The sequence below is a fragment of the Puma concolor genome, chromosome A2 (genome assembly GCF_028749965.1).
Source record: "Puma concolor isolate L17-30 chromosome A2, mPumCon1.1.hap2, whole genome shotgun sequence".
NCBI lineage: Eukaryota > Metazoa > Chordata > Mammalia > Carnivora > Felidae > Puma > Puma concolor.
Window position 1 is genome coordinate 113,465,122 of NC_141668.1, and position 25,902 is coordinate 113,491,023.

The window sequence follows — 25,902 nt, forward strand, 5'->3', positions numbered from 1 at the left end:
AAGCATGGCATTCATCTCACACTGTCCATTACCCCACCTAGATCTCTCAGCTACACCCATGTGGGCACATGGCCACCCTTGCCCAAGGTTCTCTCCCACACCCATTTATGGGCTTCAGCAGTTTGTTCTCGGCCAAAATGCAAATCTAAGCATGTCTCATACAGTGGTTGGTCTTCCCTTGGTTTTAGCGTAAAACCAAAAGCCTCGCCAGACCTACAAAGCCTGATCTCATCTGGGCTCTCCCACCTCTGCAGCCTATGCCCTACGCTTTCAGATTCCTTTCAGGTCCTCAAGCCCTAGCCTGTCCCAAGGCCTTTGCACATGCTATGCCCCCTGCCATCTATGTAACTCCTACAAAGCCCAACTCCAAAGTCACTGCCTTAGGGAAATTGCCCAATTCCCCTCTCGACCCAGATTGCACTGGGTACTCTCCTGTAACTACTCAGAGAACCCTGTCCCTTTTCTTCATGGGGTTTTGTCACAGTTTGTGATTATGAATTTGTATTTGATCATCTGTCCTCCATAAGAACCACCTCTACCTCGTCCATCATTGTGTCCTTAGTGCCTAATATAGCATGTGATGCAAAATAGATTTAAAAAAAGAAGTTTAAAAGAGCATTCACTCCACCACTCTGTTCGATGATTACATAGTCCACTTTACCTCTGTGGCCTTAAGTGTTCTAACATGTAAAATGCAGCCAACACTTGCCATGCAAACTTGGTCTAAGAAGCAAATCCACTATTTTTCAATGAATAAAAAGCACTTGATAAAGGACTATCCTCAGAGTTAAGAAATAAGTTACGAAACTGTCACCAGAACAAACAAAATGTTCACAGTCCCTGCTTTATTTTCATTTAGCCACACACGCTTTTAAAAAAAACAAACATACACTTACAAAATACCCAAACATCAGGAATTAGAGCAAAAAACAAGGGGCTTTGGGCTGAAACAATACCCTAGGCTTCAGAACAAAACAAAATCAATCACTACTGAAAATTTCTTTGTTCAAAACACAAAAATATTTTGTTTTTAATGGGATTTAAAGTGTTTTTGTTTCGTTTTGTTTTTGAAAAAAGGAACCCTTTAAGGACAAAAACTAAGTTTCTTGTATTGCCTGCAGCAGGGCCTGGCTTCACTTCCTTGAAGGCCTTTTGTAAAACACAGATGCCAGCATTCAGTGGTCTTGATGATCACCTCCCCCTCTTCGCCCCCAACCTGTCATCTGAAAGTGCAGCGCCCCAGGCCCACCCTGATGACGATGGGGCTACAGAGCATCTAGGATGTGGTCGATCTTGGTGACCAGCTCCTGCCGCTTTCCAGAGATGAGCTTCTCATTCTCAATGTATGTGTCTTTCTTGAGCTTGCCGGCCACCAGCCGCTCAGCTTCCACCGCAGACTTCAACACGAGCTCCTTGACCTGTGCATCCAGCTTCTGCATCTCGCTTACCTGGCCGAGGCAAGAGCAAGGCAGAGCTTGAGAAGGGTCCTCCCACCCTCCCTCAGCAGGGCCACCACCTCCCATGCCTACAGACCCTGGAGGCCCAGGGCAGATGGGCTGGCTATGGAAGGAGACAGGCCTGGCTTCAAATGCCAGCTCCACTCTCTACTCCTTCAAGATCCGACCCTGAACGTCAGCTGTAGAGGAGAGTTGTGAGGATCAAGTGGGAACAGATGGGTCACCCCCTGGCACGGTGCCAGGGACACAGCAGGTACTCAAGGTACACTCCTCCTCTTCCCTCTGGCTGGCCAAATCAGGTCCAGGGATTCAGTCAGACAAGACCAATGGCAGCGATATGGCAGAGAGACTGAACGTCTCCCCCGCTGTCACCAGCTGGGTGTGGGACTGAGGATCTCACGGTCACAATCATTCAACACGACAGTTATTTAGTGAGCCACAGTCCCAGGCACACTTCGAGGCTCTGGAAAAAGAGCAGCAAAGATAGACTGGGCATCTCGCCTTTGCGAAGCTGCCAGGTACTCCTTGAGCACATAAAGAAAAGCTTCAGAAAGAGGGAGGAGCCATGAAGAACACAGCAAGGAGATGGTGTGCTGGGGAGCGGCATGTGGAGAGGGGGATTGTGGGAGACTAGGAGGGGCACCTCTGGCAAGGAGGGAGACTTGTCTTCATTTACAGCCAACAAGAACTCACTCACAAAGCTTGTCCCAGGCACGGTTCTCAGCACTTGACGTGCACTAACTCATTTCACACTCACAACACTGAGAGGTAAGTACTAAGACATGAAGAACGGAGGCACAGAAATTAGGTAACTTGCCCAGGTTTACAAAGCCTGAATCAGAGCCCGAATTCGAATGCGTGATTCTAAGTCTAGGTTCTTCTCAGCACACGCGAGCAGCCTGGAGCCTTGCCCAGGCTGGTCTCCAGCAGAGGAAGCAGCCGCTCTCCATGCAGGCCATGTGGACAGACAGTGACGTGGAGGCTAGAAGAGCTTTCCGATCCCGGCCCACAACCGACACCCCCAAACTTCTTGTTCCACTGTGAGGGTTGGCACCACAGGACCAGCCAGCGGTGAGCGGGAGCTGCCTGGTGTGTGCTCTACACAGAGCAGCCCCACAGTGCTCTAGCAGGTGGGGGACAATCCCTGGAAGTGTGACCAGGCGGGCAGAGAGCCAAGTGACTCCGGCATGGCAGACACTTACTTTGTCGCACAGGTCAGAGCCCTCTGTCTTCAGCCTGGACTGCAGCAATGCAATCTCACTGGTCAGGGCCTTGTGCTCTGTCTCCAGGCTCTTCTTGCCGCTGTTGAGGGTGGACACGTCCCGGGACTGCTTGTACCTATTGATGGTCTCATCAAAGTGACGGTAGAGACCTATTCTCTTGTTGACCAGGGTCAAGACTTGCTCTGTGATGCAAGCCACCTTCATCCTGGCCTCTGCGGCCGGATCCTGTGGGGGAGACATTGTGCATGACAACATCCAGGCCTGAGTCTGCCCCAACCTTAACCTTCCGAAAAGCACCCACCACCAGCTGTGCAAACGAGAAAAGCCATCTGAATCAAACCTTTGCTGACATTAAATCCACTCCAGTTCCGCAAAGGGCAGGACTGGGGACATGAGAACGAAGGAGACATTCACTTCAAAGTCCGGCAGGGCATACAGAGGGATGTGAAAAAAGATACTAATGCCAGAATACACCATGAAAGGGACAGGTGTGGTCCCAAGTGAAGAAAGAGAAATCTCAATGCAAGTCAGGGAAGGCTTTCAGGACATTTATTATGTCTCTCTCCTTAAAACCTCCAAGAGTTTCCCAGGGCCCAAAGAATAAAGCCCAAGCTCTTTATCCTGCTATTCATGACCCTTTAGATGCGGCCCTACATACTTTCCAGCATTCTCTCTCACCATGAGTCTACTTCAAAAGTCCTAACTTGGGGGGCGCCTGGGTGGCGCAGTCGGTTAAGCGTCCGACTTCAGCCAGGTCACGATCTCGCGGTCCGTGAGTTCGAGCCCCGCGTCAGGCTCTGGGCTGATGGCTCAGAGCCTGGAGCCTGTTTCCGATTCTGTGTCTCCCTCTCTCTCTGCCCCTCCCCCGTTCATGCTCTGTCTCTCTCTGTCCCAAAAATAAATAAACGTTGAAAAAAAAAAAAAAAAGTCCTAACTTGGTAGCTCAAAGGCTGAATCTGGTCTACAAATGGTTCATCTGGCCCACGATTATTTTTTTCTCAATGAATTATCAAAGCTTTAAGACAGGGAAATGTATACATAAGAAACTGATCGAATAAACTGACCCATTCACTCAACGAAGTACTCTGCAGCTATACAAAAAATAAAAAATTTTTTTTAAAAAAGGAGGAAGCGCTCTATGAACTGGTATGGGTAATTCTCAGAATGTGTTTAGTGAAAAAAAGAGGTACAGAAAATATGTACTAGTGCTATGCTTTGTGCAAGAAGGAAGAAATGAGAATTAAAACATCTGCTTATTTTTGCCAGATAAATCAGGGAGGATACCCAGAGACTGATAAAATTGGTTATCCACAAGGCAGGGTTTTACAAATTCATAACCAAAATTAAATACTTAACAGTGACAGAGAGGGAAACTACAGCAAAATTCAAACAAATAAATGAACTTAGTTATATTTCAAATGAGTTGACACAGGAAAACTAAGCCAATTACCTTGGGAACACAGTACTTTGATAAGACGTTCTCAGTCTAAAGACAAAAAGAACTACTAACGAATCCTGGGACTCTACTTGGTAGATCTGGTGTTTGTGGCAGCAGGACTGCAGCAATTCTGAAACTATTTTGTGTGTTTACACAATTCAACAAATGAATAAATATATTAATGTTGGGATCCAGGAGAGAAGGAAACATGGTGGAATGAGGGAGTACGGCAAGAACCCTGTGGCTTCAGAATGGAGTGAACATCGGTGTTAACTGCTATTTTAAATACGTTTCTCCCCTGGCTCTGTCTGCTGAAAGGCCCAGACCCAGTGATACTCCAAAAGCAATGATCACACCTAGCTCACAGATCATAGTCCCCAGGTACCATTCCACACTAAAAGGAACCAGGGCTGCCTGGAGAAAGTGCAGGATATGCCTGGAACATGCTGTTGTGCCTGACAATAAGGAAGTGCTCAAAAAAAATGATGAGACATGAAAAAAAGTCCAATCAGGAACAATTAGAGCATCAAAGGAAGTAGTGCCAGTGGACAGCAGCCCATAGAATAAGGTAAGGCGCAAGTCAACACAAGCAACTAGCCAACCAGGAAGAAAAGCCTTCCCTACAGCACAGTGCCCGCAAAAGGAATCAGTTTTTCAACCACCACATAACAGACTCAGACAAGAATCAATGGTAAATGCTCTAATGGGTGAATGTATATGAGGGTATTTACATAGCCTCAAACAAATCATATATTAATTGCAAAGAGAAAAACAGTAACTTTAACATGAAGAAATCAGGCAGACATCAACTTAGCCCAATAAGGAGAGTTAACATCCCCAGCACTGGGACCAGCTGACATCAGGTACCCCTGATGTGATGCGCCGCAGACAGAGCAGCACTTAAGTGCATTCCTACCAAAAATGCAGGGTCTGAATTTAATCAGGGAGAAACATACGATACACCTAAGGGACGTCCTACCAAACTGGTCTCTACACACCAAATACGTCATGGTCATTAAAGACAAAGAGAGGCGGTGGAGCTGTTCCAGGTTAAAGGAGTCTAAGGAAATGTGACAACTAAATGCAACGTATGATCCTCAGCTGGATTCTGGAGGAAGAAAAACAATTGCTAAAAATGTCACCGTCACTGGGACCATCAGCCAAATCTGAACAGAGCTTGCATGCTGGTTAACAGTGTTATGGCAATGTAACATTTCCTCAATTTGATCATCATACTGTGGTTCTATTAAGAGAATACCCTTGTCCCTAAGCTACACGCACACTTAAGTACTCAAGGAGAGGAAGGATAAAAACGTCTGCAACTTACTCTCGAATGGCCCAGGAAAAATAATTATATATAAAGAGACAGGCCAACGTTAATTGCTAGGTCTACGTAAAGAGTATACAAGTTATTTTTACTACACTTGCAAAATTTCCCTAACAGTGGAATTATTTTAAAGCAAAGTTTAAAAACAACAAAAGCAGGGGCACCTGGCTGGCTTAGTCAGTGGAACATGTGACTCTTAATCTCAGGGTTGTGACTTGAAACCCCATGTTGGGTGGAGCCTAATGAAAATAAAATTTAATAAATATATATATAAAAAAAAAATCAGCTTTTAAACTTAAAAAAACAGGGCCATTTTGTAATAAAACCTAGACTCAGCCCTTCCATCTGACAAGATTTGTTAGTAGCTGCCTCACTGGGCAGCCTCACCAGTCTATGGACCAGCCAGATCAACATCTTTGCTGCCCCTCATGGGTTCCACTCAAGCCCTTCCTGTTGTCGCACAAACTGTTCCTTCCAGCTGAATGCCCTTCTCCGCCTTCTCTGCCTGTCACCGCCTCAGGGTAGTCCCACCACCGAAACACACACCTCCAGCTGCCCTGTTTCCACAGTACTCACCTGTCAGTAGCACCTGCCTCATTTAACACAGCGTGCTCTGTGATCGCAGTAAGAACAAGGTGTCTCTTTTCATGGTAAGGGTTAGCAGAGGCCACAGGCAGGGACAAGGCTTCTGGGGGACAGGGTTCTGCTTGAACTTGTTCAAAGGACTGGTGCTCAGAAAAGCTAACGAAACACATGACCAAGGGTGCAAGATGACTAGCAAATGTAGGGGGAAAGCCAAAGGGTACCTTTGTGATGGAGAAGTCCAGCCTGACATAGATGATGACGGTGAAGAACAAGATGTAGAACGCAGCCACCACCAGCAGCGGCTCCTGCAGCATTAGCACCTTGTTGAACGTGTAGTGGACCTAGAAGAGAGAACGAGGAAGACGGGCTCTGACAGTCTGCATGGACGCTGGGGACAACACAGGGGCCTCAGCAGGCCAACGATCATCCAGGCTGCCCCACCTACCCACAGAGGGGACTGTGCTCAAACTCCTACAGCCCAAGGAAGGAAAGATAAAGACAGCAAGTCCCTGGCCCCCAGGACCTCACACTCTGAGGAGGAAGGCCCAGAAGGCAGAACTGTGGAGCCACTTACCACGATGTCCTGAATGTGCTGTTCCACCAGATTTTTCTTATAGGCAACAATCACAGGGCGGCCAAATGTGTCCAGGTAGGTGTAGTGCAGCTCATCTGGGGCGCGGCTGATTTCATAGGGACTGTCAACTTGGATGTTCCTGGACACAGGTAGGAATGAAATACAGCCTTAGACAAACTGCACTGATCTACGTACGAGGTTTATTTAGGGTTGGAGAATTCTAAGGCTCAAGAGGACTTTCAGGGTCATGAAGTTCACACTCCACTCTGCTCCTCTCCCGGCACCAGGGACCACCAGACCTCCCGAGACAGCTAACCCGCTGCCAGAAAACCCTGAGTATCAGACCACTTTCCTGCCAAGGCAACAACCATCCCCCTGCACCTTGTACTCGCTAGTCCTCGCCAGTGCTGGCCAACCCCTCGGAGTCACATAGCCCACACAGCCCTCCTGCTCATTCCACCCAACAAGAGCCTCGCCGGGACTTGAAGAGACCCCTGAGAAGTTACTTCGAAGTACCTTCTCTTCACATGACTGAGGACTTCTTATAAGGTATAGTGGGACAGGCCCTGTTTTTGTCTGCCTGGATCCATTCTCCCTCCTCCAGGCTCTCACACTCTAGTTTTGCTAAAACTCCCCATCCCCCATGGAATGTCTTCCACAGCAGGAACAATCAAGGTGACTCTCTCTGGTGATCAGAGTGGACACATGACCTGAGAGGCCAAGCAGATGCTCCCCTTTGAAATGAACCCAGAGCAAAGTGACACAAATATGCACATAGGTGTTTGTCACTCATGCCAAGGGCGGGTCCCCTGTGAACATCCATCATCCATGGATGGATCCATCCACCCGGTTTCCACCAACTGGATTCCCAGAGACTCTCTGGATCTGCAACTTACGCTGCCATTTTATTAGAGATGCCTTACCCTTCAAATGCAGTCCTTTCTGCTTCAATTGGCCAACGACTGCCTACCGTTTTAAGCACAGAACCCTAATACACCACCAGGACCGCCCTTTCTGAACCTGGTCTGATGGGCCCGGGATAAAACAGAGCCATTACTCCATTGCTTTTTTTTTTTTTTTTAATTTTTTTAATGTTTATTATTTATTTTTGAGAGAGATAGAAAGAGTGCAAGCAGGGGAGGGGCAGAGAGAGAGGGAGACACAGAATCCGAAGCAGGCTCCAGGCTCTGAGCTGACAGCACAGAGCACAACATGGGGCGTGAACCCACGAAATGTGAGATCATGACCCGAGCCGAAGTCACATGCTTAACCGACTGAGCCACCCAGGCGCCCCCACTGCTCTTCTTTTTTACAGTAACACAGCACAAGCGCTACCTGGCTGTCCTGACTCTGCATTTTGTCCTCTTACAGATCATCCCATCCCCTCTGGAGGCTGCACCTGTCACACACAGGGACTCTGTTTGGGGAATAGGTTTCGTAAACAGGGGCACCTGGGTGGCTCAGTCGGTTTAATCGTCCAACTCTGACTTCAGCTCAGGTCATGATCTCACAGTTCATGAGCTTGAACCCCGCATCGGGCTCAATGCTATCAATGCAGAGCCCACTTCGGATTTTCTGTACCCCCCCCACCTCCCCCCCGCCTCTTCCTCACTTGCACTCTCAAAAATAAATACATCTTTAAAAAAAAGAAAGAAAGTCCCTACAGGCCTCTCAGTCAAAGGTATGTACCGAGCACCTATTCTACACCCCTAGGACACAGTTTCCCCTTGAAGTACCACAAGGCCACCACCAGAGAAATGGGAAGCCGAGGAAAGGAACAGTTCCACTCACTTGGCCCCCTCAGGCAAGATGATCTTCACTGTCAGAGAATCTATCACTTGCTCATCAAACACATGGTCCACAAACCTCATCTTCAGTGCATACTGGTCACCTGAAGAAAGAGCAAATACACGCAGTGATGTGAAAAACAGAGAAAATGGCACAGGAGCTAGAGGGATGCAGAGGGTATGGACGCTCTCATCTTCCAGAGAGGAATGAACAGATGCCATCTGAAGTTAACGGACGAGGAGACTCTGGGAGACAGAGGTGTGGTGGCAGCATGGTTTTGGGTCTTCACCGATTTCTACAGAAAGAGCAACAAGATGGCAAAACCAAAACCCCACGGAACACACTTACAACAAAACTGGATAAACTAGGGATCTCCACAAACCCCAAAACACAGAGGAGTCACAAAACACCAACAGTCACACAACCTGCACATTATTAGTAAGGCCACCAGTGTCTGTAGAGGAGGAAGAAGGAACCAACAGGGCAAGTGACAGACCTGAGAAGAGAAGAGCCCCAAACAAGCCATATTCACTCGAGAGCGAAGCAGGACAGCTGGAGAAGAGCGGTCAGAGCTCTGAGTCCTCCTCCCCCGGTCCCACATAGCAGAGAGCAAAATGGGCCCACAGACCTGCCAGTCTAGAGGCATCTAGCCCCTGAGAACTTGGAAAAGCCATCAGAGCTCCCCTCCAAGGACAGCACCATACACGGAGGAAAACAAAATCAAGCCTAACAGGAAAAACAGAGCTACAGGACACCGAGCCAGGGCAGGCTCCGAAAGCAAGCCACCATTTTTCATACTACATTAAATCAAATGTGCAGTTATGATACTTCGTCTTAATTGCTCACATTAAAAATGAGCAACAGGGGGCGCCGGGCTGGCTCAGTCAGAAGAGCATGCCACTCCTGATCTCGGGGTTGTGAGTTCGAGCCCCACACTGGGTACAGAGATTACTTAACTGAATAAATAAATAAATAAAAGAAAAACTTTAGGGGAAAAAATGAGCAACAAAAAAGGATAAGGGTGTCCCTCAGTCTTAGAGTAAGTTATGTTTTTAAAAATTACGAAAAAAGACAACATCCCTACAGAAAATGAAAACATGCCAGAAATTCATGCCACAAAACTAATCAAAACTGTTCCTGCTTTTTAAAAACAGGCTAATGTTAAAGGTATTCTAAAAATGACACAAGTCGTGAAAAAGTAATATAAAGAAGAATTCTAGAAATTCAGAAATGACAACTCAGAAAAAAATTTAGGAAATAACTTTTAGAAATTAAAAAAACTGTCTTAGAAATGAAGGCTAAGCTAGAAAGAACAGGAGTGAATAAATACAACAGGTAATGTCTTCTAATAAATCAAAAGTAAAAGGAAGCAAAGTTTTCAATGAAGGAACGATTCAAGAGAAATTGCCAAATATTAAAAACAGGCAAAGACTCTGGGGCGCCTGGGTGGCTCAGTCGGTTAAGTGGCCGACTTCGGCTCAGGTCACAATCTCACGGTCCGTGAGTTCAAGCCCCACATCGGGCTCTGTGCTGACCGCTCAGAGCCTGGAGTCTGTTTCAGATTCTGTGTCTCCCTCTCTCTCTGACCCTCCCCCGTTCATGCTCTCTGTCTCAAAAATAAATAAATGTTAAAAAAAAAAAATTTTTTTTTAAATAAAAAAAACAGGCAAAGACTCAACATAAAAATAATCGGGAGCGCCAAAGGAAAAAAACTTACAAAAAGGTTTAAAACTGTAAGTTGAAAAACCATAATGCAGACCCAAGAATAGCAACCCAGAGCAACCACTGCCAAGGTGTGTTCTAGTAGAAGTATTAGGATTTTTTTTTTAATGTTTACTTTCGAGAGACAAAGCGTGAGCAGGGTGGGGCAGAGAGAGAGGGCGACATTGAATCTGAAGTAGGCTCCAGGCTCCGAGCTATCAGCACAGAGCCCAACATGAGGCTTCAACCCACAAACCATGAAATCATGACCTGAGCCAAAGTCAAGACGCTTAACTGATGGAGCCACCCAGACACCCCAAAAGTATTAGATTCTAAAGAAAGAATCCCTTTCAATATTTAAGACTTAGAAGGGAAGTGACTCACAGAGGGGAAAAATTAAATCATCAGATTTTGACAGCAACACTTTATACCAATAAAAGTGTGTAACACATGTAAGATACTCCAGGAAAGATGTGTAAGCCAAGGATTTTATATTCATCAAAGTGACTCATATGCACAAAAGGCACAACCTGTTAACATGTAAGAACTCATTCCTACAAGCCCTTCCTAAGGAATCTACTAGAGAATGAGCTTCATATCATCAAAATGAATAGAGACCTATCAGTCGATGTAAAAACTGACATGGTGAGCATTAACTACACTTACTGCAGAGCTAAGACCAGAGTTAAAAGTGGGGAGGTATGCTGTGTAACAGCTATTTGTTCTGATGATATATACATAGTATATATGCAGCACACCAAAAAATGGGGTAGAGGGGCACCAGAGTGGCTCAGTCAGTTGAGCATCCAACTTTGGCTCAGGTCATGACCTTATGGTTTGGGAGTTCGAGCCCCATATTGGGCTGGCTGCGGTTAGTTAGCACAGAGCCCACTTTGGATCCTCTGTCCCCTTCTCTCTCTGCCCCTCTCCCATCTGCTTTCTCCCTCTCTTTCTCTCTCAAAAATAATAAACATTTAAAAACTTAAAAAAAAAAATGGGGCAGAATGGGGAGAGGATATTCCAAAAATAAATAAATAAATAAACTAACTCTTTTCAGTAACCATATTGGAAGTGGCAGTGTGATCGTTTTTATTCTGAGACTGTTGTGTAGCAGGTGTGGGATAAAACAATTGTGGAATGCTCTAATTCTGTCACCTTCTCTGTCCTTCAGAACAAGAATTCTCAGTATGGAACTAAGTACAGATATAACAGGAACAAAAATCCCTATAGCTCATACTATTAAGTAACTATAAAACTTCATAATTTTGTTTATACAAAGACATAATATATACTTAACTCCATTAACTGAAAAGGCCTAGAAAAATTTTTTTTAAGTTTATTTATTTTTGAGAGAGAGAGCAAGCGAGCATGCACGTAAGTGGGGGAGGAGCAGAGAGATGGGGGAAAGAGAGAATCCCAAGCAGGCTGCACACTGTCAGCATGGAGCCCAACGTAGGGCTTGAACTCATGAACTGTGAGATCATGACCTGAGCCGAAATCAAGAGTCAGATGCTTAATTGACTGATACACCCAGGCGCCCCGAAAAGGCCTAGAAATTGACCAAACTAAGCACAATGAACATTCCTAGTTCTCAGGTTGTGGTTTAAAACACCCTTTTCCACAAGAAGAAACCAGAGCTTTAAAGAGAAAGAGCTGATTCCAGGTCTGGGACAGAAAATAAACTAGTTGAGGAGTGCCTGACTGGCTCAGTCAGAAGAGCATGCAACTCTTAATCTCAAAGTTGTGAGTTTGAGCCCCACTCTGGGTGTAGAGATTACCCAAATAAATAAAACTTAAAAAAAAAAAAAAACAAGAAATGAAAATATACAAGTTGAACCAAGAATGTCTTTTCTTAAGACAGCAAGGAAGGTTAACAGCTATCAATTTGCAAGAAATACAGAAGATACAGGAATACACTGAATAATATAGGAATAATACAGGAACAACATTTTGAGTAAGCAGTCAGCAAAATCCAGACTGGAGACTACACTACAAGTGGCTCAAGTTCTTCAACAGATAAACTGTATTCAACACACACACACACACACACACACACAGAGGAGGGACTGTGGATTATTAGAGACTAATAAGACATCGAATTTTTTGAAAGGGCAAGACTAAAGTAGATTATCTAGAGAAGTACACTTGGGTGATAAAGCTATGAAGAAAGTCAAGAAAGTGGTTACCAAGAGTCAGGATGGTAACTATGGTTGTGGGGAAGGAAGAGGTACATGGAGAGCCTTCTGGCTGGCTGGCAAAGTTCAACTTCTTGACCTGAGTGGTGTTTACAAGGTGTTCTAGTCATTTACTGAGCTATACATCTGTTTTGTATGGTTTTCTACATTCAATTTTGTGTTTAAAAAGTTTTAAAAAGAAAGACTTGAAGAAAATATGGCCAAATCATTATAATGATTAGTTCTGGGTGCTCGCATAAAAGTGCTTATTATTCTGAGTTTTCCTTAATTTTTTAAATACCTCAAATTAAAAAAAACTTACGCAGCTCTGTCTTATGATGGAACCGGGGGTTAGAAGAGGATTTTGACTAGGCTGTGTGAACTATTATATGCAGGCATTACTTTTACAACAGTAATTTATCTCCACCCATGAAAAGTTGTTTCTGCTATCCCAGCCTTCCAAAAAATGATAATTCTCTCTTCCCATCAAAAACGACTGGTAATTCTCAAAACAAATGAACACCAGTAGGAACAAAAATGCAGGAAATGGAAGATAATGATAGTCTCTCCCCTAAGCACTAAGTACTAAAGACTGACCCAAATTATAGAGGTACTCATAGCTTGGGAGGTTGTAGCCAACAATGTAATGAGTCTTCCACCCGCCAAACAGAGGGAAGCGAGGCCGGATTTCCATCTCTACAGAGTCGTCCAAAATAAGGAGGTGGCTGGTGGAAACGTTGCCAATCTCATCCCGGTAGTAAACATCCTGGGCAGCAGCAGGGAGGATGGTCTGCAAGAGAAGGGACATGCCTGAAAGCCTCCAGAAACTTACTCACAGGAGATGATCCTAATGACAAAAAAGATTTTCTACACCAAGAGCCTCCTTGTAGCAATATTTAATTAAAACAGTCCCCAAACTGGAAACAACCTAAAAAGAAGTCTAACTACCATCCCCACACCCAAGGCTTCAAAATTTCTAGATATTGTAACTATTTCTCAATCATGGTAAATAGCCAAATTCTCCTGAACAATAAATAATGAAGAGAATTGTAAATACCTTTACGAATACTAAACGATTAATACAAAGATAAAAATAATCTTTAAACTACTCTGCAGGGAGAGAAACATAAAAATGGAAGAAATTACATCAAATCGCTAGGTGGCAGGGTTATGGAGGGTTTCTCCACCTCTTTACTGTGGCTTCCAAATCCGTAAGTATCTTTTCGTAATCAGGAAGAAATAATGCTAACATTTCCATTCACATAATGAGCCCTTCTATAAAACAGAAGAACAGCTGACCCTTGAACAACATGAGTAATTCATAAACTGCATGAGTCCACCTATATGTGGATTTTTTTTCAGTAAATACAGTACTTAAATGCCATGTTCTCTTCCTTATGATTTTCTTAATATTTTTTTCTCTAGCTTACTTTGTCATAAGAATGTAGTATATAACTAATACATACAACATACCAAACAATGTCATAATGGACTGTTTATGTTATCAGGAAGGCTTCCAAAAAACAGGAGGCTATAAGTAGTTAAATTTTCAGAGAGTCAAAAGTTATGCACAGACTTTCAACTGTGTGGGGGGCTAGCACCCCTAACGTCTGTGTTTCTCAAGGGGGTTTTCTTTTTTTTTTTTTTTTTTTAACGTTTATTTATTTTTTGAGACAGAGAGAGACAGAGCATGAATGGGAGAGGGTCAGAGAGAGGGAGACACAGAATCTGAAACAGGCTCCAGGCTCTGAGCTGTCAGCACAGAGCCCGACGCGGGGCTCGAACTCACGGATGTGAGATCATGACCTGAGCCGAAATCGGACACTCAACTGACTGAGCCATCCAGGCGCCCCTCAAGGGGGTTTTCAACTGTGCATGTTTTCAGCTTTCCACTGTACATGCTCTTATTTACAAGACAAAAAATACATACAACTTCATATGAAATATAATCACATATCTTTTTAAAAGAGCATTATAAAAGAAAAAAGAAATATTAAAATATGAGCAATAGTAATGTCTGGGTGGTGGTTTGGTCTTCCTTTTTCTATTATTCAAGTTTTCTTTTAAAAACATGGCCTACTTTAGGGCACCTGGCTGGCTCAGTCATTGGAGTATGCGACTCTTGACTGCAGGGTTATGAGTGTAAGACCCATGGTGGGTGTAGATATTATTTAAAAATAAAATCAAAAAAACCCCCAAAAACAACAAAAAATAAATAAACAAAATCATTAAAAAAACAAACAAACACGTGGCCTACATATACAAATGGGGGCACTTTTTTTTAAAGATTCTTTCTGCTGGTTCTAACACTGTGAGCTCAACTACCTGAACACCAAACAATCCCAAACAACGGTCAATATTCAGATACTTTAAAAAAGCAAAAGAAAGGGCAGATATGATAAAATGATACTTTCTCCCACTGTCTGGTTGAAGACCCCATACCTTAAATGAGCGGATGGAGGCTATTCCACTATCTGGCTGTCTCTGGTAATCATAGCGTGAAAAGGGCCCCTTCAGCACAGCCCCTGTATGCTTCAAGTCCACATTTTCTTCCACAGCAATGTTACCCCAGTGAGAGACCTCGATGACTCGGGTCATGCTGGTGATGGTCAGGAAAGGGCTGTTGTTCTCATAATGTACTTTAAAAGTATCCTATAAAGGAAGGAAACACGTGACAAATGAATCAATACTAGTTTCAAATAAACTGGAGACAATCCATGTATCAGCAACAGAATGGTTAAATTATGGTATATCTACTGTGGGCCACATTCTAAAATGATGCTTACTAGGACTTTTTACTGGCATAGGGAAATAAACATTCAGGGTATATTATTAAATAGAAAAACAGGATACACAAAATTGCTTTAGGTTCCAACATAAGTATCATTTGTGGTCTTTTTTATTTTGTTTTGTTTTTAATATGAAATTTATTGTCAAATTGGTTTCCATACAACACCCAGTGCTCATCCCAACAGGTGCCCTCAATACCCATCACCCACCCTCCCCATCATTTGTATTTTAAAAACAAAAACTTCTATGCTCCACTCATCTTATAGCCACCATATGAGTAAAAGGACAAAAAAAAAAAAAAAAAAACTGGAATGAAATACATGAGAATCCCAAGTAACAGTTATAGATTATTTCTTTCTCCTTGTACGTTCTATTTGCAAAACTTCTACAATGTGCTTTTTAAGTTGCCTTTTAAATAATTTTTCGTTTTAACATAAAATGAAACCTTAAACTATAATAAAGAAAAAGTGTGACTAGGTAATATTCATGATCTAATAAAGACATGATCTCTACCCAACGAGCTAGCAAATAACCTCAAAACTGAGGATGATTCATAACATTACTGAATTTTTCTAGCACATAAGAAGACTTATACAGAAAAGTTCATGGAAGACTTTTTCAGCTAACACGTATGGAGCTAACATGTTATCTGGTAGTCACTTTTATGAGCTCTAAACAAATGTATAATCATTAATGCTCAAAACAACAGTGAGGTACTACCCATCTCATTTTACAAATTAAAAAAACCGAGGCCCAGCAGTTTTTTGTTTGTTTGTTTGTTTGTTTTTTTAAATTTTAGGTTTATTCATTTTTCAGAGACTGAGAGACAGAGTGTGAGCGGGGGAGGGGCAGAGAGACAGGGAGACACAGAATCTGAAACAGGCCGCAGGCTCTGAGCCGTCAGCACAGAGCCTGACGTGGAGGCCCAGCAGTTTTAACATATTCAAGGTCGTAAATGAATCTAAGTGGCAATACTAAGTCTTCGGGTCTTCAACTCTGTAGTTCTGGCTCCGCACTCCTCCACAGTAAATACTGCCTCCCAATGACATCTCAGAGAATTAAAGGAAATACTTTTGGCAATTCCTCCTCCACTTTGCCAATTTCACCACTGAAATTAGTATTAATTCCTCCCAATCACTAAGTAACATAAATGCCCCTCTATGAATACACACCTGGAACCTTAAAAAATGGTATCTAAAAGGACAGAAGGATCAGAAAAATACCCTTCTTCCCCAAAAGACCATGAAAAGGACACTGTATTCATTCTCATATATCCTACTACTTTATTCACTCATTCTAGGACTGGATTTTTAAAAGTTCAATTTCATCCATATCGTATTCTTTAATGTCAATAGTGACAAGGGTGCAAGGAAACCAGCAGTTTCTGACTGCTGATGCCATGATAAATTGGCTTAACCTTTTGAAAAACCACTTGGCAATATACATCAAAAGATTTTTAGGGGCACCTGGGTGGCTCAGTCAGTTAAGCATCTGACTTCAGCTCAGATCATGATCCGGCGGTTTGTGAGTTTGTGCCCCACATCAGGCTCTCTGCTGTCAGCATAGAGCCAGCTTCAGATCCTGTGTGTCAGCCTCCCCCCGCCCCCCGCTCCTCCCCCACTCGTGCGTGTGGATGCCCTTTTTCAAAAATAAACATTCAAAAAAAACATTTTTAAATGTTCATATGCCTTAATTTGAAAACTTTTACTTCAGAAAATCTATCCTATGGCTGACAAACACATGAAAAGATGCTCATCACCCAACATGAGGGAAATGCAAATAACTATAATCAGGTATCACCTCACAACTCTTGAGAAAGGCTAAACTCAACAACACAAGAAACAGGTGTTGGTGAGAATGCGAGAAAAGGGAACCCTTGTGCGTGCACTGTTGGTGGGAACACAAACTGGTGCATCCACTCTGGAAAACAGTGTGGAGGTTCCTCAAAAAGCTAAAAACAGAACTACATTATGATCCAGCACTACTGAAACTATGGGGTACTCACCCCAAAAATACAAAAACACCAATTCCAAGGGATACATGCACCTCTATGTTTATAGCAGCATTATTTATAATAGCCAAGATATGGAATCAGCCCAAGTGTCTGTCAACCAATGAATGGATGAGATGTGGTATACACATACACAACATAACATAGTGCTTAGCAAAATAAGTCAGCGAGAGCAAAACACAAAACAATCTCTCTCTCTCCTTTTGAGAAGAAGGGCACTGCCAGCACAGAGACCCATGCGGGGCTTGAACACACAAACCATGAGATCATGACCCAAGCCGAAGTTGGATGCTTAACCAACTGAGCCACCCAGATGCCCCAAGAAACAGGTTCTTAACTATAAAGAACTGGTGGCTATCAGAGTGGAGGAGGGTGGGGAGATGGGTTAAATAGGTGAAGGTGATTAAGGAGTGCACTGGATGCAATGAGCACTAGGTGTTGCATGGTTGAATCACTGCATTGTACTCCTGAAACTAATACTACACCATATGTTATCTAACTGGGATTAAAGTAAAAACTTTAAAAGAGGGGCGCCTAGGTGGCTCAGTCAGTTTAGTGTCCCACTTCGGCTCAGATCACAATCTCACGGTTCGTCAGTTCGAGCCCCGCATCACGCTCTCTAGCAGCGTGGAGACTGCTTCAGATTCTCTCCCCCTCTCTCTCTGCCTGTCCCCTGCTCTCTCTCAAAAATAAACATTTAAAAGAAAATCTATCCTGACAATATATAAAAAGTTATATGCAAAGATATTAACGTTATAGTATTAAACTTTTTTTTTTTAATTCAAGTTAGTTAACATACAGTGTAGTAGTGGTTTCAGGAGTAGAACCCAGTGATTCATCACTTACATGTAACACCCAGTGCTCGTCCCAACAAGTGCCCTCCTTAATGCCCATCACCCATTTAGCCTTTCCCTATCCACCTCCCCTCCAGAAACCCTTAATTTGTTCTCTGTGTTTAAGACCTCTTACAGTTTGCCTCCCTCTCTATTTTTATATTATTTTTCCTTCTCTTCCCCTATGTTCATCTGTTGTGCTGCATAAATTCCACATATGAGTGAAATCATGAGACTGATCTTTTTCTGACTGGCGTATTTCATTTAGCATAATACACTCTAGTTCCATCCATGCTGTTGCAAATGGCAAGACTGCATTCTTTTTGATTGCCAAGTAATATTCCATTGAGTATATATACCACATCTTCTTTATTTGGGCTCTTTCATAATTTGGCTATTGAGTTCTATTTTTTTTAATAATTTATTTTTTTTAATTTACATCCAAGTTAGTTAGCATATGGTGCAACAATGATTTCAGGAGTAGATTCCTTAATGCCCCTTATCCATTTAGCCCATCCCCCCTCCCACAACCTCTCCAGTAACCCTGTTTGTTCTCCATATTTATGAGTCTCTTCTGTTTTGTCCCCCTCCCTGTTTTTATATTATTTTTTCTTCCCTTCCCTTATGTTCATCTGTTTTGTTTCTTAAAGTCCTCATACGAGTGAAGTCATATGACATTTGTCTTTCTCTGACTAATTTCACTTAGCATAATACCCCCTAGTTCCATCCACGTAGTTGCAAATGGCAAGATTTCATTCTTTTTGATTGCCGAGTAATACTCCATTGTATCTATATACCACATCTTTATCCATCCGTCGATGGACATCTGGGCTCTTTCCATTCTTTGGCTATTTTTGACAGTGCTGCTACAAACATTGGGGTGCATGTGCCCCTTCGAAACAACACACCCGTGGGGCGCCTGGGTGGCGCAGTCGGTTAAGCGTCCGACTTCAGCCAGGTCACGATCTCGCGGTCCATGAGTTCAAGCCCCGCGTCAGGCTCTGGGCTGATGGCTCAGAGCCTGGAGCCTGTTTCCGATTCTGTGTCTCCCTCTCTCTCTGCCCCTCCCCCGTTCATGCTCTGTCTCTCTCTGTCCCAAAAATAAATAAACGTTGAAAAAAAAAATTAAAAAAAAAAAAAAAAAGAAAGAAACAACACACCCGTAACCCATGGATAAATGCCTAGTAGTGCAACTGCTGGGTCGTAGGGTCACTCTATTTTTAGTTTTTTGAGGAACCTCCATACTGTTTTCCAGAGTGGCTGCACCAGTTTGCATTCCCACCAGCAGTGCAAAAGGGATCCTCTTTCTCCGCATCCTCGCCAACATCTGTTGTTGCCTGAGTTGTTAATGTTAGCCATTCTGACAGGAGTGAGGTGGTCTCTCATTGTGGTTTTGATTTGTATTTCCCTGATGATGAGAGATGTTGAGCATTTTTTCATGTGTCGGTTGACCATCTGGATGTCTTCTTTGGAGAAGTGTCTATTCCTGTCTTTTGCCCATTTCTTCACTGGATTGTTTGACTTTTGGGTGTTGAGTTGAAGTTCTTTACAGATTTTGGATTCTAACCCTTTATCAGATATGTCATTTGCAAATATCTTCTCCCATTCCGTTGGTTGCCTTTTAGTTTTGCTGATTTGTTTCCTTCACTGTGCAGAAGCTTTTTATTTTGATGAGGTCCCAACAGTTCATTTTCGCTTTGGTTTCCCTTGCCTCCAGAGACATGTTGAGTAAGAAGTTGCTGCGGCCAAGGTCAAAGAGGTTTTTACCTGTTTTCTCCTTGAGGATTTTGATGGCTTCCTGTCTGACGTTTAGGTCTTTCATTCATTTTGAGTTTGGTTTTGTGTATGGTTTAAGAAAGTGGTCCAGATTCATTTTTCTGCATGTCACTGTCCAGTTTTCCCAGCACCACTTGAAGAGACTGTCTTTATTTCATTGGATATTCTTTCCTGCTTTGTCAAAGATTAGTTGGCCATACGTTTGGGGTCCATTTCTGGGTTCTCTATTCTGTTCCACTGATCCGAATGTCTGTTTTTGTGCCATAGTATTAAACTTTTTAAAACCTAACTGTCCACCATATAGGAAACTTGGCAAATATACTATAAGATACACTAAAATCATAGGATCTTAAGTGGCTATTAAAAACGGTTTACAAAGGTAATGTAAAATGTTTACAGAATATCCTAGGAGGCAAAAGTATCACGCAATACTTTATACACAATATGATTCCCACATTAAAAAGTCCCTATGCTTAGAAAGGACTCAGTTACGACAATGTCAAAAGTGGATGTCAACTGGCATCACATTTTCCTCTATATTTGCCAAGTAAGTATCTCATGAACATTTTATTATTTTAAAATGAAGTAAGAGGGGTGCTTGGGTGGCCCGGTCGGTAAAGTGTCCGACTTCGGCGCCGGTCATGATCTCTAAGTTTGTGAGTTTGAGCCCCACATCAGGCTCTGTGCTGACAGTTCAAGAGCCTGGAGCCTGCTTCAGATTCTGTGTCTCCCCCCCCCCCCCTGCCCCTACCCCACTTGTGCACACACATACACGCGTTCTCTCTCAGAAGTATTAAATGAATAAACTTTTCAAAAAATATAAAAATTGTTAAGTAAATAAATAAAATGAAGTCAAAAATCCAAAATATTCAAAATTTAAAAGCCTATGTAGGAGAATAAACAAACCTCTGTCCTTAACATGAAATGAATGGTCACTCAGTTTTAAGAAAAAGAAATAAATATGCAGTTAGAGGAAACACAACCCAGAGAGTGGCCAGTCCCTCAGCTCCAGAAGTACGAGCCCCCAGGACTCTCTATCCACATGGTAACTACACCAGGAATCACAGAGCGTCACTCTCACTCCCCCCAAAACCCATGGGGCCACAGTAAACACAGGGTGCTAATTTTAGAGAAATGGGGGAACATAAATACATTTACTACAGTCTACATATATTCATAGAAAGAAAAATTAGAGGGGTGTCTGGGTAGCCCAGTCGGTTAGGTATCCGACTTGATTTCTGCTCAGGTCATGATCTCACCATTGTAAGATTAAATCCCACATCAGGCTCTGCACTGAGCATGGAGCCTACCTGGTATTCTCGCTCTCCCTCTCTCTCTCCCTCCCCTGCTCACACTCTCTCTCTCGAAAATAAATTTATAAACTTAAAAAAAAAAAATTTAGAAAAATAAACCCAAAACTAGTATACATGGTCACCAAGAACAGACAGAAGGTAAAAGTGGAAGCTAAAGTTCTCCCAATATACCATCATTTTATAAAATTAAATTAAAAAAAATTCTTAACAGTTGAAAATGACCCAAAATGAATAGCCCTAACTATGTCAAACTGACATCTGAGAAAGAAATAATTATTTCAAGTGACATTAGAACTATTTTGACTGTACATCCTCATTAACATATGTTCTAAACACAGAGATGAAAAGAAGTCTTAAATATCCATGTTATTTTTTTTTTAATGTTTCTTTTTGAGAGAGCAAGTGAAGGGGAGGGGAGCAGAAGATCCGAAGCAGGCTCTGTGCTGACAGCAGACAGCCCGATGTGGGGCTTGAACCCATGAACCATGAGATCTTTACCTGAGCCAAAGTCAGGATACTTGACCAACTGAGCCACCCGGACACACCTCCATGTATTTTATTTTATTCATTTTTTTTCCTCCATGTATTTTAGAGATGATAAACAAGTACATGGGTTGAAATGACAGGATTCCTCCTAAGATTTGGTTTAAAATATTACAGCAGAGGAAGAAAAGAGCGCTGAAGTGCAGTAATATTGTGAAAACCACTGAATCTAAGTGATCGGTGTATGGGAGCTTATACTATTTTCTATACTCCTGGATATGTTTGAACTTTCCTGTAACAACAAAGTCTTTTTTAAGCCTTGAATGCTCCCTCTGTATTTAAGGCCCAACGCCTAGGCTCAGTAAGGCAGACTGCTTTATGACCCCAGCAGCCACCCCAGCCAGCACAGCGCCCAGTCTCCCATCTCCAGACCTCTACCCACAATGCCTTGTCCTTCTCCCCTAACCCCCACTTCAGCTCTCCAAATGCTACCTCCTTATTTTGTATTATTATTTTTTCATGTGAGTATATTTGCTAAAACTGTGCTACACACAACTGCCCACCGTCCCTGGAAGCTACTTTATTTGTTACTCTAGTCTTGGAGGAGTCGTTTAGCTTCACCGAGTCTGTTTCCTCCTCTATAGCTAGAGCATAAAAACAAATATTTTAACTGTGCTTTTTAACTATGACTCAATGAAATGAATGATCATACTGAATACACTAACTACAGAGCCCAGGAAAAAAGACAGTCAGCAAGTTGTTCTCCCTTCCCAAATCCCCTTCTCCTCCACTGCCTGCATGCATTTAGGAAGTTAATGCCTCTGGGCTCACATTTAATTTCATGTGATGGGAGTTCTGTTAGTATGAGACTCTGGGCCTTTTTGTCCAGAGGACCCATACACCCTAAGTAATTGTATATTTGAGAGGAATGGACAAGGCATGCTCTGTCCAGCTCCTCTTCTCCATCTGGCATACTTGCCCACAGGCAGTTTGAGATCTCACTTCATCTGTTGGCAAGACTTCCAAGGGGAGAGGCCTGCCTTGGCCCATCTTATTTGTACAGACACTACTGTCTACATTTGGGGTTCGGTATTAGGAAACCTCCTGCAGTACCTGCAGATAAACTCTGTCTCCTTCAACCTCAGCAATCTCTAGTAATCATTGTCACTGGCTAATATTAGCCTTTGTCAGGTCCTAAATTCTTATGCAGTAATTCGGCTCAGCTCATGTGTCACTGCCTGAAAAACTCCAAGTTGCAAAATTTATAAGGTTCATTTGCCATGTTCTTCCTTATTAGAGCCTTTTTAAAAAGTCCTCCTAAACCTCCGAACCTCTATCTGTACTCCCAAAAAGAGAAAGGTGACCCCCATGGAGTCATTTCACAGCAGGTGAAACTAGTAGTTTCACAGCCGGTCAACTAGTAGTCACTCCAGAAGAGACTCTCTGAAGGAAAGAGAGACAGAATGGACTCCACACAAGCCTACCTGACTATAAGCAGGGATGTCTCTGAAAGGTCCATAATCCAGGACGTCCTCAGAGCGCGTGGGATTCCCCAACTTGGTGTAGCTCTCCACATTTCGGGAGGCAAGCTTCACACGCATCGTCTGTGTCTTAGTCGGATAGGGAGAGTAGAAATAATGGTTCCCCTCGAACACTACAAACTGTTTCTCTGACTGGGTGATCTGGGTCGGATACGGCTGAAGCACATGGGTATAGACTGTCTCCACGATGACTGAAACCTTGGCCCCAGGATCGAGAGCAACCGGGAGCTTGACTGTGAAGAATCTCCCACTGGAGGAAGAACAAGGCAAGAGAATTAAGAGATGAAGGGTTTTTGAAAACAGGGCTAGCAACTCAAGGTCACAGCAACATTTTGTACCAAAGACGAAAGCAGTTATCTTCAAGAGATCACCTTTAACCTACTAATTTAAGCCTTTTAAGACAAATGTATGGGTATTATTTCAAAGTTGTTTATAATAATAATGGAGTACAAAACATAAAAGTCCAACAACAGGATAATAGCTAAAAGCATTACAGCAGAGGAATTCTGGCAGCCACTAAAAAAGATGTTTGGATCTATAGAGATATTAAGCATTTCCACATCCGATGCAAATAACAGAAATCAGTTTACAAACAGCACAGTATGATCCTTCCTAAAGTATAAACATATAAATATATGTGAACAAAAGCATTACAATGAATGTTCCTAAATGTTAATGGTAATCGTCTCATGGAGGTTAAGCTTCATTTTGTTACTTTTTTCCAATCTGTTTTATGAGCTTGTTATCACTCTAATAACTAAAATAAAAATTAAGCTACTAGCATTTTAAACAAAAAGAGATGCCCTGGGAACTACTAAAATCCAGAAGATATTAACTCAAAAATGAACCTGAGTTTTCTAAGCCAGGAGATAATTTTTGGTAGACTCAGAAACCGTCAGTGGAAAATTAAAGGCATTTAACATGCTTCCATGCAATTTGTCCTCCAAGGTCAGAACATGGATCACTTTTGCTGACACGCCTTGAAGAACTGACATGTCTTCATCAGTTACACCATCACACATCCTATCCCTACTCTGAAGTACCCACTCAAAATATAATAAGCCCTACACCTTTTCCCAGGGTAGTCTTAACCAATTCTTGGCTTCAAGTTGCTTCTCGTCCCACACTCTGCCCTGAGCACTAAACTCCTATTTTCAAATGTTCACTAGACAGCTCTACTGACCACTGAACACACCTGTATCATTCATGATCCTGATTCCTTACTCTGTTAATATTACCACCATCTAACCATTTCTAAACCAAACCCTCTGGCATGTTCTGATGCCTCACTCTACTCCATCCTCAATATCTGGTTAATTCTGCCTTAGAATGTCGCTCAAATTCATCCCTTCCTGGCTTTCCACTGCTGCCCACCTCAGTTCAAGCAACTCTCCCTTGCCTAGATCATTGAATCTCTCCCTAATTAACCCCCAAACTCTTTCTCCCTCCAGCCCATCGACACAATGCGACACAACCCCACCTTTTCACATGACATGTCCCAGTGAAACTGAATCTCACTTTAACAACCTTTCAGTGCTCCAGGGTCATCATTAGAAACAACAATTCTTACTGCAACTCAGAAGCACCAGCTAATGAAGGTTTCTGGTTGGTAAAAGGCTGGGCAGACAGCACAGAGCTGACTATACTGGTGTATAAGGAGTAGATTTTTTTCACAGATCAGAACAAAGATATTTCAGTGGTCGCATTAGGGCAGCAGGATAAATGACTTGTTTAATGTTGCCATTAAGCTTTATATAGACAGATTAATAAACTTAAAATGATCCCACTGATATACCATTACATAAAATTTTGTATGAATGAGCAAATGCCTAAGAAAAAAATTGTTATTGGGGCACCTGGGTGGCTCAGCCAGTTAAGTGTCCGACTTCAGCTCAGGTCATTATCTCATGGTCCATGACTTCAAGCCCCATGTTGGGCTCTGTGCTGACAGCTCAGAGTCTGGAGCCTGCTTCAGATTCTATTATCTCCCTCTATCTGCCCCTCCCCTGCTTCTACTCTGTCTCTGTCTCAAAAACAAACATAAAAAAAGAAAGAAAGAAAGAAAACAATAATTAAGTCATATTCTCATTTTTTAAAAAATTCAAAACTAATGAGAAAAGTTTTTAAAACTCTGCCAAGCAAAAAAAAAAAAACAAAAAACCACACACACACACACAAACAAAAAAAGCAGAAACAAACAAACAAAACCTCTGCCAAGCAGGGAGACCGAACTTAACACTTTCTAAATTGCATGGGGACCAATAGCTGTAAGGCTCAATGGTTTGCTAGTTAAGAATCAAATTATTTTTCTTCTTTCTATGATAAACTGCAGCATAAGCTAAAGCTATTTGCCTGAGCAAACAGGATTTCTTAGCACTACTGACATTTGTGAGTGGAGAATTCTCTGCTGGGAAGAGGGACTCATCCTGGGTATTATAGATGTTTAGCAGCATCCCTGGCTCTACCCACTAGATGCCAGTAGCACCCCTCAGCTGTAACTAAAAATGTCTCCAAAGATTGCCAAATGTCCTGGGCAGGGTTGGAACAGGACATGACCATTCCCTCCCCCAGTTAAGAATCACTAATCTAGGGGCACCTGGGTGGTTCAGTCAGTTAAAACGTCTGACTTCGGCTCAAGTCATGATCTCACAGCTCATGAGTTCACGCCCCACGTCAGGCTCTGTGCTAACAGCTCAGAGCCTGGAGCCTGCCTCTGATCCGTGTCTCCCTCTCTCCCTGTCCTTCCCCTGCTCGCTCACTCGCTCTCTCTCACTCTCAAAAACAAAATAATAAACATTAAAAAAAAAAGAATCACTAACCTAAAAAATTTCTTTTGGAGCTCCTGGGTGGCTCAATTAGTTAAGCATCTGACTTCGGCTCAGGTCATG

General features: G+C 42.8%; 1 protein-coding gene across 1 annotated transcript in view; it reads right to left on the reverse strand.

Moving 5' to 3' along the window:
* Positions 1-825: 825 nt before the first annotated feature.
* The window catches only part of RPN1 (ribophorin I), a 30,590-nt gene continuing 5,513 nt past the window's right edge, over positions 826-25,902 (reverse strand). The window contains exons 3-10 of the mRNA XM_025920873.2: positions 22,958-23,264; positions 14,710-14,919; positions 12,865-13,057; positions 8,396-8,495; positions 6,605-6,743; positions 6,252-6,371; positions 2,660-2,905; positions 826-1,448 (exon numbers count right to left, since the gene is read on the reverse strand). Of these exons, the coding sequence (XP_025776658.1) occupies positions 1,266-1,448; positions 2,660-2,905; positions 6,252-6,371; positions 6,605-6,743; positions 8,396-8,495; positions 12,865-13,057; positions 14,710-14,919; positions 22,958-23,264 (1,498 nt within the window). The 3' untranslated portion in view covers positions 826-1,265. The remainder of the gene's footprint in view (positions 1,449-2,659; positions 2,906-6,251; positions 6,372-6,604; positions 6,744-8,395; positions 8,496-12,864; positions 13,058-14,709; positions 14,920-22,957; positions 23,265-25,902) is intronic.